The sequence below is a fragment of the Pipistrellus hanaki genome (genome assembly GCF_964339955.1).
Source record: "Pipistrellus hanaki genome assembly, chromosome: 4".
Classification (NCBI taxonomy): Eukaryota; Metazoa; Chordata; class Mammalia; order Chiroptera; family Vespertilionidae; genus Pipistrellus; species Pipistrellus hanaki.
Window position 1 is genome coordinate 26,268,229 of NC_140506.1, and position 16,799 is coordinate 26,285,027.

A 16,799-nucleotide genomic window follows, 5' to 3' on the forward strand; every position below is an offset into this window, starting at 1 on the left:
ACCTCGCAAGATTTCATCACGCGACTCAGGACGGTGCACAGGTTAAAACCCATGAATGGTTTATTTCTGGAATTTTTCATTTAATGTTTTCATACTGCAGTTGATCGTAGATAACTGACGCTGCAGAACATCGTGAATAAGGGACGACTCCTGTATCCTTATTCCAGTAGTTAAGCTTGGGGAGCTGAGCATTAATTTTTTGCTGATTCCTTCTCTTGAAGACCCTGAAATGTTTTCTCTTTGGAGTATGTCCACTTGGTGGCTTTACTTAGCAAGTATTAAGCACCTACTGTGTACCAGGTACCGCTGTAGGAGTGAGGGGTACCACGCTCTCATAGAGCCACTTTCGGGCGGGAGAGACAGATGTGTAAGCCAGTTTGTGGTAAGCATTATGAAGGAAACACAGCAGGGGGAGGAATAGAGAGTGACGGAACAGGGGTGCTTTCCTCCCATTTCTCCAGAGGCCTCACTTTTCCTTTGTACCTCAGGGCTCCAGCAAGTGGTTTCCTTGTCTGGATCCCCCGCCGCCTCCTTTTAACCCTCCCTTTTGCTTGCCTTCCTCTTCCTCTTCATGCTCAGCCCCAAGTCACTTCCTTAGGAAGCCGCCTCTGGGCTGCCAGGAGGGCGCAAGTTCAGGTTCCCATGGAGGCACACCGCCAGGGGTTCTCCCCAGGACACTCACAGTGGCAGGTGTATGAAGCCATGTCATGCCTTGTCCCCTCCAGGCTGTAAGCTCGCCCGTGCCTCCTTCACTGCTGTCCTTAGAATCTGCAGCTGTCAGAGCAGCTACCCAACGAATAAACAGCTTGTCTGGTTAAGCTGCAGTGTGCCAGGCTAGTCAATTAAATAGACAAGACCCTCCCCAAGCCTGTTTACCAAATACTGTGCTTAATCTTGTAGGCCATTTAAAGGATGTTGGCAATATTTTTTTCTACTGGAAGATTAATCTCTGTAATTTTGTTTCATTTGATTATGAATATCAATACTAGCTTATGATGTCCTTTTCTTTTCACTTTAACAAATCTTCATTACTCTTGGAAACCTGTGCTGATTGAACCAGGTTTAAATGAATCATCTTTCGTTTGTAAAAGACCGAGTCATAAATAGGCAGAATCAACCCATGCTTTTATTTCCATTGCATATAAAAATTTCATATGAAGGTATTGATGTACAGTACTATCCCCATGGGCTGTAAGAGAGGCTAAGAAACCACTAAAAGAATCATCATTTATAATGCTCACACACAATTTACCATTCTGAAAACATTATCTAAGGAAATAAAATAAAAAAACAACTAAAATCAGGAAGGATGTGTTTTTGTAATTAGTGTCCCCTTTGTACTGTTTAAAAAACAAAAGTAATCAAATTCCTTTGGGCCAGGGCTGCTAAAATCTACAGTTTGTGTCAAAAAAAGAAAACAAAATAACAGGAGGCTCATTTTTCCTAAAAAGAGGATCTCTCCTTTCACTAAGTCACATCTTCTGAGGGCTGGGCAGTAGTGGAAGGTTTCATCCTCCACTGTGAATGTGTCGGCATTGGGAGCTGGCCACTGGGAAAGGCTGCATTTTAAAAATTCTAAAGCAATAGAAGTTTTGCAGAAACCAATTCTAGAGAATGATAAATCCTTTATGCCATGTCATTTGGTATCGTATAAAACATACCTTGTACGTCGTACATATGGACTCACATATTAAAAATTTGGTTGATTTCAGTTGAAGAAAATTCCCAGGGTTAAAAAAAATGACCTTTTTGGTTTTATATAGTCTCTTAACATGACAGGGAGCTGATGAATAAATGACTAACCAGCGTTCGAGACCTTTGGCTCTAGTTTCAAATCAAGTTCATTTGCCTATGTGCTCTAGAAGCCAAAAATACTTCTTATAATCCGGGACAAGAATGTATTTCCCCAGTAGTGTTTGAAAGTAGAAAACAAATGTGGCTAAACTCAAGTAGCTCCTGATCAACAGATGGGGAAAACCATCACCATGTAAGCAATGCTGCTTCATGGCAAGAAGTACTTAAGCTTGTATCTCAAAAGGGTCTCAGAATCTTCCAGAGGTGGTCTGTGGTTTTGTAAAATCCAGCTACTGCCAGAAAACCAATAGATTCAAAGCTCAGATGTGGAATGCCCAGCCCTAGCCACACAGTAACCTTACTTTCAAATGCAGCAAAACAGAAGAAAATACTGGTTAAAGTTAAGGCACAGCCCTGGGACCAAAGACCTGCAGCTATGTTTTTTTAAACTTATATATCTTTATGTATTTTATAGTTTTTTTTCCTTGAATTTTCCATAAACAAGCTCTAAGGTGACAAGACTATATTACAGGAGAAAAAAAAAATGTACAAGGAGTATGTATACACACCATTCATTCTCTCACCAAGAGTTTCCAAATATATCAACACCATCCCATCATGGGATGATGTTTTAATAAGAACTGATAATTTACAATTAACATTACAATATGTACATTACAATAAATACATGGTTGTAAACAGACAAACAAGACTGTATTACAGGTAAGGTCATTTGGTGAGAAAAAAAATGCATGGCACAAAAAAATAAATAATGCATTCAAAGATTATCATAAAGCTTTCTGTGAAATCCATTTCATTCAAGTTCCCCCCCCCCCTTATCTGCAATTTGTTCTATCTACATTATTTTCTTGTGAATTGTAAGTGATGTAAAAGAAAATAAAATCAAAACAGCATTACTGTGTTTAGTAACTTGCAAGCTGAAATGTACTGGTTATATGCAAACTCGGACATCTTTTTCCCACACAGTACCCAGATATTGCATTTTCTTATGGCATTTTAGGAAATGTAAAGCCACTTGTGAAAGGATGCTATTTTTAAAGCGGTGAATGATACTGAAGCACACTTGGGCAAGAGAGGAGAAAAAGGAGGAGTGAGGGAGAGGATCAGCAGATCGTACAGTGCATTAGTCCCTGACTCTTGGATAGTACGCACTTTCTACAATTTGATTGTCAATCAGTGGGTACCCTCACAGCAGGTGACCATTAACACCCAACAAATGGGGGGGGGGGGGAAGCCTCTCTTTTTAGTGCAGTTATAAACACTTTCAGGCCTGGATTTGTTTGTGACATATTGCTGCTTCAATTTTTTTTTCTCATTATTAAGATTCTAGGCACTCTGTGGGGAAAATACCAAGTATTAGGGAGAGGAGGGAATGAGACTATTTTGGAAAAAGGAATAAACCCTAGATTCTTTGTCATTTCTTCTAGGCCTCCACCAGGGATAAATGAAATTAAAACAGGTTGCCAGGAGTTCTTGTGAGACTGTTTGGACAAATATAGGACTTTGTCCCAAAGGTTACTGTCTGATCTTTACAGGGAAAGGAGGGTGGAGATCGGAACGTTAAGAATCAGTTGATTCCTATTCTGCTCTGTGTAAAAGCTTTCCATCAGGGGATCTCAGGAGATCAAAGCAGGAGCTATCTTCAGCGAGGGTCATTTTCCTGGCTGACGACTTTGCTATTCATCCCTAGAAGGCTCCCTGCCTTCCCAAATATCAATGCTTTTCAGCGTTATGCTTTTCCTTCACTGATTATTTTCCATTTAGTCAGACACCCCCTTTAGTTCTAAGTCAATTCTTAGATATCAATTTGAAAATGACTATCTGGGTGCCAATCTTTTCCCAGAGAAGGTACTCACTTTGTGAAGAGTTACAATGGAAAAAAAGTCCAAAGTAAATAAATGCCCCAAGATGCCAACTGATGACAAATACTGGAAATTAATCTCTAAAACTGCAATAATGCTTGGTGCCAAATTCAGCCAAAAGCGCTCTCTTTCTTTATTTCAGCAGAATCTTTTTACCCAACCCAGTATTTTAGGAGGGTATTATATTACCAAACCACAGGTGCCAGTGGCATCATGAATGGCTTTCCCTCAGGATATTTAAAGGTTCTCTATAAGACGTACTAATGAACCAACGATAACTAATAAAGCAATTTCTACATACTACTTGTCCATTAGGGAAGGGTAGTTGCTACATTTAAAATCACTTCTCCAGAATATTCCTTATATAGTTCTTACTCCCATGGTAAAATCATGGAAACGCACATTAGTTGTACTGGTGTTTGTTAATATATTCTAATATTGTTAAAACTGCCTAACTACCTGTTAAACTTTCCTCTGTAAATCAAGAGTAAAAGCTAGTCATTCTACATGACTTCACAGTAGAAATGAATGCTAACCCTACCTTGACTATCTGTTTGTTTTTTCCCCCATCAATCAAAATGGCAATGATATATGTGATAAGACCCTATCTAGTGAAGGTGGACAAACACATACTAAATGGTAGAGCAGCACAAGGGGCAAAAGTTGTTCATACTATGACTGTGAAAATGATAAAAATGAGCATGACGCATGTGGGTAATTACAAAGACATGCACTTGTGAAATGAGGGTCTACTGACATAGCAAAAAGTTATCAGAAGACACTACGTAGGAAAATATCTAAAAAAGACTGACCATTTTAGCTACTGGGTATTTATATATATCTCTCACTTGCTTCAGACAACACCAACAGATGATTGCATGTCCATGAGGCCTAAGACACGTTAGAAAAAAACGCACATCAAAGTATTACTGAACAAATATTCACTTTGCACACCATGAAGAAAAACAGTAAAGAGCAACTCTGCTTACCTGAAAAGAATGAAACAAAAAAAAAGTAAATGAAGACCTACAAAAAGAGTTTCCTGCAACATAAAATTTGTCTTTGTTTTAAAATATGGAAGTCATTGGTATATAAAACAAGGAATCACTACAAATCAGTTAATTGCTATGAACTATAAGGTGCAAGTAAAATTCGTAAATTAGATTTATCCAGTGTAGCACAGATTGGTACTGAAAACTTGCAAGTTACTCCTTAGAAAAAAATAAACCAGTGGCAGATGAAGTTCTGAACATAGTTTTTTTTTTTTTTAAATATAATACTTCAATACATTTAATAATAAAAGTAAGCTCTACAAAAATTCTGTTTTACATATCATACAAAATATAGAGGTCAGTGCAGCTCACTGAACCACACTATTCAGTCATGTATCAGGAAGACTTGAAATTAGAAAATTATGCAATTTCTGTGGCTCATCTTCCTCCTGGTAACAGATTCACGCTGTGTCCTGTTCCTGACCCATGTGTTGTTTCATCCACTAGTTCACTCTTGTCTGTGAAATACCTTCTTTCTGCTGAAAATATTGCAAACAAATAAAAAGAAAAGAAACCCCAAGTCCTATCAACCTCTGGGCTGTCTGATGAGCCACACGCTCTTGGAAATATTTTGGAATTGATTTTTCTCTGCTTTGTCAGCTTTACCAAGCTGAAATCTTGTTAAAATGCTGTTCGTGAAGATGTCCCCCTTGGTCTGATGACATGGAGGTGAAAAAACTGGTTACAATATTCCTGAGCTCCAGACTGAGTAGTCAAGGTCAGTTTTGTTCAACAAACGTCCTGGCAGATGACAGTGAGGTGTGACCATGGTTGTGGCATGTGACATGCACTTTGGAAACAATTTTTTTTTTCTACTAAAAAAAAGAAAAAAGGCATGAGAGTCGTTTGCACTGTTACGTGTCAGGAGAATGATCATCGATGACACAGGCTTCGGGCTGGCTTTCCTCCTCTTCCCCTACTGCTTCTTCTTCCACCTGTTCATCCAGGGGGATCTCGGTCGACTCCGAGTCTTGAGTGCAGAGAGTCTTGGAGTCACTGCAGCTAGTGTCTTCTTCTACTTGACTTCCACTGTCCTTTTCAGTGTCGGATTCGCCATCCTCCTCTAAAGTGAGTTCAAACTGGAACTTCTCAGTCTGACCTGGCCGGCCCTCCTCCTGGTCATCAGGTGCTGGGGAGGGGCTCTGAGGAATTGTGCTCTGGTACCATTCACGATTGTCCTCCAAAGTGTCCAAAATGTCCTGGGCATCAGGATGGACAAGGTCTGCCCATGTCTCCCAGAGAGGATGAACGATATAGTCTATGAAGCCCACCTGGTTAAAAAGAAATCCAGTTTGAGTACAGGTCTTGGGACGAAGAAACTATGGAAAGGGTTAACTAGATCCCACAAATATATCTGATTTATATCATTTTATAAATATGACCTAAAATTCAAATAGAAACATAGGAAACATTACGTGGCCTGAAAATACAACATTGAACAGAAGACTACTAACTTTACTTTGGTAAAACAGTCACTGTTTTAGGCGACGGTGAAAATTAGCTTCTAGAACTTCTTATAACCTAAAAATCCTACAGCTGTTGACATGGCAGGGCTTGGCTTGAGGCCCAGACTTCATTTTAGAATAGCCAGGAATAGGTAAATCAAGATAACTGAAGTATTGTCATGTATCCCACATGAATTCATATAGCTGAATTCACTTAAAAAATTCAGATAAATTGTCTCTATGCCTATGAATATACTATGTGAAAATAGTCATTTGTGGATATAATGCTATAAGAACATAGAAGTGACTATGAATAAAAAGTGAAAAATCATAAGGATAAAAGAGTCTTTTGAGTTGTAAAGACTAATGTGCAAGTGAGCTTGCAAACATGAAGTACTCATGTAAAAATCACTAAAACACTGCGTGACATGGAACGATGGAATCCAACGTTCAGGTTACTGGTTTGTGCGTAATGCGTCACCTGTGATTTCTCCACAGAGGCATTGTGCTTGTCACACATGGGACTTATCTCCATGCCCCGTTCCCTCTCGCGGTCTCCTTGGCGGAAGAACTCCTCCATTATGCGGTCCGTCCACTGGCGGTACAGCTGCAGCGGCTTGGTCGGGTTGCTCAGGTCCGCACAGTGCACCATATTCTGGAGGACCTAAAACAGACAAGTGCATTCTCGACTCAGCACCTGTTCCTTTTCCCCCCTTTTTACTAGAAATTCACATGTAATGACTGCGACTCTTAAAAATAGATGTTGTGTAAGGTTCATTCCAAATAGTTCAACCATGATGTGTCTATGTGTGGTTCACACTTATATTAATAGTCCAGAATTATGACACCTCTACTGCATTTAAATACCAAGAGCTGTTTATGTGCATGGCTGATTAAATTTGGAGCTGCTTAAGTGGCTGGTTTTGTGAGATGTTAGAATTTAAAAAAAAATGCATATGCAAATGTAAAGACTAAGCTGGTTAAATTCATAAGTTGGGAGAAAGGAGACATACATTTTATCAAAGCTAGACACACAGACACATGAGAAAATTCAAGTCATGCTTTACCTGAATTCTGTCAGAATAATTATCAAGAAGAAGAACTCCAGAACTGGTCACTTTCTTAGTTTCAACCATAGTTTTCAAATCAGCCAGTAGATTCATGTGTTTTGACATGTCTGTTGCAAGTACCTGAAAGATAAGGAGTATTTTTTAAAAAAATATTTTTTATTGATATTTTACAGAGAAGAAGGGAGAAACTTAAACTAAAGATAGAGAGTTAGAAACATTGATGTGAGAGAAACATGGATCAGCTGCCTCTTGCACACCCCCTACTGGGGATGTGCCCGCAACCAAGGTACATACCCTTGACCGAATCAAACCTGGGACCTTTCAGTCCGCAGGCCGACGATGCTCTACCCACTGAGCCAAACTGGTTTCGGCGACAAGGAGTATTTTATTAAGTAAAAAAAGAATTTGCAAATAAAAGTACTATGCAGAATTTGGTAAGAAATGGAAATCTACTCTCCTCTAAACAGCATCTATGGCAATTCTTCACTACGTCTTGGGGCAGAATCCTTTCCTCTTTGTTGTCAAGTTTTTTTTGGAAGCCCAGATATATGTGTGCAATATACAGAAATGTTAGGCACTGATAACCAAGTTTATGATGGGAAAAAAGGCATATCCATGATAAGACATCATTACATATTTTTCCCATTCCTTAGACTAAAAAATGGTTAGTGAATGCTGATGAGCTGATACAAGATTGCTCAGAGTACTTCAGAAAGAGAATATTCTGGGCAATTTTCTGCTTATCCAAGATAATTCTTTCCCCTGTATATACAAAGCTTAACAGAATGGATTTTTTGATAACCAGAGATTTTCCTGTGTCTCCTAATCACTGTGAATAATATGCATAGAGAAAGTATTAAAATCATGGATGTTTTCTAAATGGCACTCTGATGGAGTCTCCCCCCCTTTTTGAGTGGAAAAAATTCAAGCTATGGTCAGCACCTCTGCTCTTGTTAGTCATCTTTCTGCCTCCAACAGATCAGAGGAGTTCAGAAAATAAAGCTAGAATAATGAGGGTAAGCTATCATTATTCTTTTAAAAAATGTTGTTATTGATGGATTTTAGAGAGAGAGAAAAAGAGAAAAACATTGATTTGTTGTTCTATTTATTTATGCATTCATCAGTTGATTCTTGTATGTGTGCCGAATGGGATCAAACCCACAACCTTGGAATATCACAACGATGCTCTAACCAGCTGAGCTACCCGTCATTATTTTATTTTATTTTATTTTATTAAAATATATTTTTATTGATTTCAGAGAAGAAGGGAGAGGGAGAGATAGAAACATCAATGATGAGAGAGAATAATTGATTGGCTGCCTCCTGCACGCCCCTATTGGGGATTGAGCCCACAACCTGGGCATGTACCCTTGTGACAGGTATTGAATCTGGGACCCTTCAGTCTGCAGGCCGATGTTCTATCCATGGAGCCAAATGGGTTAGGCTATCCATCATTATTTTTAACTTTAAACTACTAGAAGTAGAAAACCTATTACAGAACATCAGGGACAGCTTCTCAAACATAAAGGGGCAGCAATAGGTTTTGAAATATATAGTTCCTTTCATTTAATATTCATTCTTTTTTTCTCTAACAGTTTGCATCACAGCTTTCTTTTTTGCTTTTATCAGCTACTTACAATGTCAATGACCATTTTTCTTAATGACTGTCTTTGCTTTTTGGTCAAATTCTGGAAAATGTCACAGTTTTCTTCTTGAAGCAACTTAAAGCCCACGGCCAAATGATGGTTCTCCAAGACAGAAGAATCGTTGTACATCAAGGCAAGTTCAGAATCTTAAAAGAAAGACGACAGATAAGAAGATTAGCAAAGCCATTTATTCTAAGTTTATCTTATTCTTCATATGCTGAGATAACTTTCGGTTTAGAGCTCAATTTCCCCTACACATCTCTGCTGGCCTTACCATACAGAACAACACCAAGAAGGCAATGTACTAGTTACTGTAACAGTGGCAAGAGCAATGAGATCGTGGGAGTGAATTCTAATGTGAATGACATGTGGCAAGTCATTTCACACCCTGTGTCTCAGCTTTCTCTTTGCTAAAGTGAAAGCAGAACTGAACAGGTAGCTCCTTCCCTCCAGATCTGCCATAGGTCGCTCCATAAACTCAGCAGAATATGACATTATTCTTAACATTTGCAACGTGTCCAAAGCTTAAGGTGCGGTATTCCTGAAAAGTGTGCATCACCTACCCAACATTTATATAATGCAAGGATCACGTGACTTAGGATTGCTTGTGTTCCGAGAGGGTACAAGAACAGTTTGGAACACACAGAGAATATTAGATTTGTCCATGCTGTTCTTATTTTCATCCACAGTATAGCTTTGAAGGTAAAGGCTTTATTCATCTTTCCATTTCCTTTTCCAAGTACTGTGGCAGTCATCGTATACAGGTCTATTGCCCTTTCTACCTGAGCACGCCTAGCTTCACGCAGAGCAGGATGTCAGGCTGCCTACGTAACTGCACGGTGACGATTCTGCCGCTCTCACAACTGCCCTGGGCCTGTGCCTTTTAGGCAGTGAGAGATCCTGCCTCCTTACTAGTTCCTGTAAATACCTTACAGACCAAAGAAATTGGTGCTATTCACTGTTTCCACTTAAGTCCTTGTAAAGACTACAAGTGCATGTGTTTGATCTTTTTACTGACTCATGTACAGAAAATACATTTGGAAATATATATTCTTTTCTAGGAAAGAAATACCCAATACTCCTTACTGAATATTTTGAAGGAGTGAGGGAGGAGAAGTGAGGTTCAAGACATATTTCTACTGTGAAATCTATGACTTCAATAGTACTATAGAAATAGGAATTTACAGTGAAATATTTGTCCACAACTACGGAAACAGAGATGTCTAAAGTACCAGGCAGTGCATATGTATGGTATTATTTATTATCTTCCTTTTTCTTTTGACAAAGCAATAGTATTCATATTTTATAGGTTAGTATCTGGTCAATCTGTCTTTTAAAAAGTCTGTAAAAGCATATAATTATGAATATTTATCCATAGACAGTTAAACATATAGAAATAAAAATTTTTTAAACTATAAAGGATCTTAACATGTTATTGTTTCTATAGTAGAATCATATTGAATAATATATACTGAAAGGAAGTCACAATGTTTTCCGAGTGGAAGGCATAATGCATTTTCTAATTAATCTATTACGGTTTTTAAGGGGCAAATGTGTATGTAGACAAAGGCATTAACAGAAGAACTAACCCAGATTAATTTATATGCCCTGTGAAGAAAGAGAAAAGAAATTCAGGCAACTGAGCCTGCAGAATAAAAGATGAGGAGCTGTTACTTTAAGGAGGAGGCAGATCTGTGGTCTGAACTATAAAACAAAGAACCTAAATTCTACTCAAGGTAAGGATGGTCTTTCACATGAGGGTGGTCTAGGAGCCCTCCCCAGCCTGTCTAGGTAGGCAGTTAGCTCCTGACATGTAACAAGAGTCCAGACTGGCCAGAAAGACCATGAGATGATTCGTAATTAGACTGGCGGGCCTCCACTGCCTCTCTAATCTCTGGGGCTCTTACAGAAAGGTGGTGGTGACTGCTGATTTTTAAATGAATGCATGTTAGCATTTAAGAACCTGTTTCTACTCTTCTTTAGAGCTGAAGATGTATAGTCACGTCTAAGGGGAGTAAGATTTTGTAGTTCTTGAGTGCATTTTGAAGAAGCAGAGGTGTGTACTGGGACTCAGAATCAGCCGGGGGAGCTCCAGAACCTCTCTACCATGCTAAGTGTGCAACCTCATGGCGCCTTTGTAGCCTCCTTAAAATAGGGAAGCTGGCTGCCTAACTATGGGTTTATAAATGTGAGGATCAGCAGTCTTTAGGATTCTTTATTACAGGAAATGTAGATGAAACCTTTCGCACTGAACACATTGGCAGCACCAGCTCTGAGGTGCTAAGTGTGCTGGTCTGAGCCGCTGATGCTCAATCCATGAAAGAGCAACATAAACTTAATGTCTACATAAAAGAGAGTTTATTGCAAACTAAAAATAATCACATAGTTTTGAGGGTGTCTCACAAAGTGTTTTATTACAAGTTTACAAGTTATTAGAGGGACTCATTATAGCATGCTATGAAGTTAAGATTTATTTGTGCTACTGGCTAGTAGGCCTCTTCTGTTTCTGAAGTACAGTGCTTGCTGGCATGACCCCTAGTCAAACACTAACCAGGGCAACCATTCTCACAATGCCCTGGGCTCTGATCAACCATGAGATACTTCCATTACCAGGTGATGTTGCTGATTCATTCTCTCAGGAATAATATGGCCTCACTACACCCCACCCTCCAGGAAACATTAGCGATCAAAGTTCCTCTGGGAACGGTTCACCTCCCGGTGGTCCCACAGAAAAGAGATCATCACAACATTACTGAATAACAAAATACTTACAAAAACAGGGTTAGTTATCCTTCACCTCAAGCAAGTCATCAGCAACATGACCTTAAACAGACATCCTTGGCCACTGTCACTGTACTTCTAATTCTCCTCTAAATTTCTCCATTATCTGTCTCAGTGGGTCTCACACTTTGGAAAGCATCAGATTTGTCTGTGAACTGAAGATCAGCTTCAGTTCCAGACTCCACGGTACCCTGATGCTCGCCAGAGCCCTCCAGGGCCAGCCAAAGCCTGTTTGCCCTTTGAGGGTCCATAATGAAGAATAAAGCTGGTCCTCATTTAAAAAAACCTATCAGAATTCTTGGAAACAGTGATTTTATTACCAGTTGTTTTAATTTTTCTTTCTAATCTATTCTTATCTCTAATGTTATGGTACGGGAACCTACAATCCTATATAATAAAAGGCTAATATGCAAGGGAATAGAATTTCTGTAAAGCTAACACCTCTTGCAGTGACCTAGCTCCAGCACCTGAAGATGCCTTCAGAGATTTTCTGACAGCTCAGTGTCAGAGATCCCCCGTATTGAATAGTCTCTACCCCTCCTCATATTCCCAAATTCAGTGATGACTTGTTATGTGATGAAATGTCACCCACCAAGGGGAAAAAAAATTCAATGGTTAGAAAATATTAAGTTAAATGAGAAGTTCCTGCTGCCCTTATTAGGAGGTTTAAATAGGCAAGAGCAGGTCTGGGTGTGGTGAAGGAGAAAGGAGTAGTTACAGCCTCTGAAGAGGATGTAGTGCCGACGTACATAAGTGAGGAAGGCTTAACCTTAATTCTGGTCATTTTTCTTTTTTATATAAAACACAGGGCAAAATAACTACCTAAACTTTTCTGTCAACTTTTACTTGGATTATCCTGTGTACTAACATGGCAACATATTATTTCTATAGAAGTACTGGAATATGTGTTTTCCAAATAGCATTACACCTCATGGGATATAACAATTTTCAGAACTAAATTACATTAAGACACACTCTCATTAAAATGCATGTTTACACATTCCAAAAGAACTAAATGGCTCTGGAAATACCCCCAAGTACATAAAGACTCTTGTTCTAAAGTGGCAGACAAAAGAAATATCTTCTGCAAAAATAAATTTAACTCTACTTACTTGTATTGATCAGAAACTGATTGGACACACCAGGGTGATCTACATCATGTATTGCACTGGCAAAAATTGCTGCAAGAATCTCCAAATCTGTAAACACAGCCTGGAAAATCAGACAATATAGATAACATCACTATTCTATAATAACACATATTAAGATTTAAACAAATGGAAAATTACTTCCTAGAATTTGATGGAAAACAAAATGAAGTTTCAAAATATATTGTGACTAGTGAGTGACCCTGGGTATGGATTCGTGCACATTGAAAGGAAATTAATTAGAAGGTGGCCAGTGGGGCGGGACTGGGCTAGAGGGCCGGACACGCCCGGGGCCAACCTCTGGTGGTTTCGGTCCCTCCCTGGCATCTGTGGAATGAGCTGGGTTCCTCCACAGGTGGAGGGTCCCTTGGCTTGGCCTGTGGGTATTGAGCTGAAACCAGCTCTCCAACATTCCCTGAGGGGTCCCGGAGTGCGAGAGGGCACTCTGCAAAGTTGCTGTCATATAGGGTGTGGAACGTAAACACAAGTTTGCGGGGCCGGCAGTGTTCCAGCAACAATATAACCCATGTCTGAATGTGGAATTGCATGGTCCCATGAGAAACTGGGCTCCTTCCTCTCTGGTTTCAGGGTGTGTCACCAGAGAACCGCTGCTGCCAAGTCACTATAACTCAGCAGCTCCTGTGTTGAGCATCTGCCCCCTGGTGGTCAGTGGGCATCATAGCAACTGGTCTGACACAACATATTAGCCTTTTATATATACAGAAGATATTTTGGGAAGAGTTCTATAGATAATGAATTACTCGTGAACTTTGTAAGTATGATCTTGGAAGAAAATATTTTACCTAATGTTATAATTTATGATACAATTTTTTCCGTTGATTAGATATTTTTAAGTATTAAAAAGGAGCATCAGAAATTATTTTTTACTCAAACCAGGGTTTCTCAACTTCAGCAGAATTCACATTTTTGGGCCAGATAATCTCTGTTACGAAAGGCACTTCGTATTAAAATATTTTTAGCAGAATCCCTGGCCTTTACTCATGAGATGTCAGTAGCATGTACCCCCTAGTTGTGGCAGCCAAAAATGTCTCCACATATTACCAAATGCCGGTGGGGGATGGGAGGAGAAGGAAAAGGAATCACTCCCAGTTGAGAACCACTCACTAAATGATGAAATATTAACATAGTTCTATGATGAAAACAATCTGAATTATAAAATATATTAGAAAAAAAATATTTTCCCAAACAATTAAGGAAATAAAATTGCTTAAATAACAATTTAATGAAACAACTTCTTAGGATTTGATAAAATTGAAGTGTTTCCTTCTAATCAATCCTATGAAAAACATCAATGCATTGCTTATATTTTAAAATAATTATCCTTTGACTATAAATGTAAAAGCCATCAGACTACTATTTTGACCAGAAAAACAAACAAACTAAAATTATAGAAGCCTAACAGATGTGCTTTAAGGAATGTCCATTAGGTAATTTCAAGGAAGCAGTGAATCCCAAAATCGCTAGTCAACAGATGAATTCCTAAATCACTGGTCAACTTTCTCAAACAAAATCATCAGACTTTATTTACCACCACATCTTTTACGTTATAACTCAATATACTTCCAATGAAGCCAATTATTTTCTGCACTGTATTCTCTTTAGTATACAAGTTTAAGAGCCCTTTTATGAGTGACAAGTTAGTGTTCTCAGAGTTTTAGGAACCAGATTTACCTCCAAAGCAGGTGTAGATAACAGCACATGTGTTGACTGGACCACGTCTGCAGCATGAATATTGTTGTGGTAGGCCACGTCAGCGTGGTAATGGTCTTCCAGGGTCATAAGGTATGTAACTAAAGTGTCTACTGGAATTTTAAATGTTTTCAATAAATCCCGTTCCTGTAGGAAAAGAAATTCTCTTAACATTTGTCCTTACAACAGGTTTTCCATAGAGTGTGTTAACAACAATAACAACAACAAACACACCAGAAATGGAAATAGCACTCTCACGATATCTAGTGAGGAAATGGAAATCTTTGGGAAGATCCAGGGACTTCAGGGATAAAACCAGAGTTGAGTTGTCCTTCTGAAGCCCAACAGTGCTCAACCCAAGATGTGTAGTGTGAGGAATGAGCTGCCAGTTACAGAAGTGTCTGAGTCCCAAGACCATGAAGTCAGCCTCAGTCTAGCGCCACTGACTCAGCCACTAGGTCACATCAACTGAAATGTAACATCCTTTCTAGGGCTGGAATCTGGCGTTCCAGTCCCAAGGGTACCTACAGCCTCAACTCGCATTTAAATCCTATGCTGGAGCAGAGGCAGCTCAACAAGAGTGAGGAACCGATATGGAGAAGAGAAGTACACAAAACAGTGAGAAAATTAAGATTAGTTAGCAGGGGGGTGGATTCAGTTTTTATGGTTAGTATTCCATTCTCTGTGTGAGTCAGGGTCATGTGGATGATTTTTAAACCATAATTTTAATGAATTGCTTCAATTTTCCCACATCGTATCTTTTTCCTTAAATGGGAAAAAATTAACAACATTGGTTTATTTGCATTTTACCCACACTTCAACCTTTCTGTATTCTTATTAATCCCTAGGTTAAGGGGTAAATCGGAAAAAAGTCCAATATATGCAAAAGAGGGTGAGTAGTAAAGAAAATACAATGCATGCACAATTCACAGGCTGGACATTAAGGCACAGAATGAGAAGAAAGGTGATAGGAACACATTACCTGAAAGATGGTGTGCATGATAACAGTCAGAGGCCGGTTACCAGACAGCTCTGCTACTCTAAAAACATGAAGACCCCATTTGTTCACCTCTTCTAGTTCCTGGGGTTAAAGAAAGACAGAAAAATTAGAAATCAGAGGTAGAACATGAAACAATGAACCTATTCATGTAAAAATTACTGATTTTAATGAAAAGATTATTAAACTTAAAAAAAGTGATTCATTTAAAATATAATGGGTGCACCATGTAATTAGGGGGAAACTTTAGGCAGATTCACTTGAACGTACTAAAAACTGAATAACATTGCTTAACCCCGTGCCTTTGACAATACAACATATTTACATACTTTCAATATAAATTTCAAAGCATTTCTTCAATAGATAAAATCCATTCATAAAACCTTAACTATTCTCCTAAAACTGGAAGATAAAATAAATAGATTTCTAACTCTTTAATGTTAAACAATCAAACATAGAAGCAAAAAAGGAAAGAACACACATCACAAACTACCTGTGTGAGTCCATGTATTAATAAAACCCAAATAATTTAGAAAGAGTTGTATAAAGTGTGTTCCTATCTTAAAAAAACACATAGCCCATAAATTAATAACTTATCTATTTACTAAAAGAGAAGGAATAAAATTTCACTAAAAGGCATTGTTGCATACGGATGCTCACAATTACCGACATTTTTCTTACCTTGGCAAGGACGTCTTCTTGTTCAGTTTTAACCCCAAACCTCGGGATGCTTGAATTAGTCAAACTGGAACTGTGCATCAACTTCTTGACCCCACTAATCTGAGACATTGGTCTTTTCTTTTTCTCCTTTTCCTTCTGAGTTGGAGAAGGAATTTCCACTTCATGTTGCTTATCTTAAAAATAGAGAAAATATTCTACACTTACTATTAATTCTACCTGAGCTTTTTCTTTTTTTCTTTTTTTAAAAGCATAACATATATAACTAGACAGGTTTTAATTTATCATTATATATTCCAGGAAATATTTCCAAGTAAAGCTTCTTTTAGAGAAGTTGAATGTTTAAAACTTGATGTGGACTGAGTTTGATACCATTAATAAATAAACAAACGAATAAATCCATCCCAAGGCAGAATAATTAATAGTGTGTGAACCTGACAGTTTACCGAAATGGGTCCTCTGAATGACTTAGATTGCTTTCACTATTTCACATTTCTATACTATCATGAGCTAGGTGTTATGATGTAACAAGGTTTTGCGGGAAGTATAGAGAATCTCCAATATTATCTGATAAATGACTATCAGTTTCACAAAA

At 38.5% G+C, this 16,799-nt stretch overlaps 1 protein-coding gene across 10 annotated transcripts in view; it reads right to left on the reverse strand.

Moving 5' to 3' along the window:
* Positions 1–1,104: 1,104 nt before the first annotated feature.
* The window catches only part of PDE4D (phosphodiesterase 4D), a 1,156,670-nt gene continuing 1,140,975 nt past the window's right edge, over positions 1,105–16,799 (reverse strand). For all 10 annotated transcript variants that reach the window (XM_084880599.1, XM_084880598.1, XM_084880600.1 and 7 more), the window contains 8 exons: positions 16,208–16,380; positions 15,512–15,610; positions 14,512–14,676; positions 12,784–12,883; positions 8,882–9,036; positions 7,242–7,364; positions 6,656–6,838; positions 1,105–6,000 (listed from right to left, as the gene is read on the reverse strand). In XM_084880599.1, the coding sequence (XP_084736725.1) occupies positions 5,584–6,000; positions 6,656–6,838; positions 7,242–7,364; positions 8,882–9,036; positions 12,784–12,883; positions 14,512–14,676; positions 15,512–15,610; positions 16,208–16,380 (1,415 nt within the window). In that variant the 3' untranslated portion in view covers positions 1,105–5,583. The remainder of the gene's footprint in view (positions 6,001–6,655; positions 6,839–7,241; positions 7,365–8,881; positions 9,037–12,783; positions 12,884–14,511; positions 14,677–15,511; positions 15,611–16,207; positions 16,381–16,799) is intronic.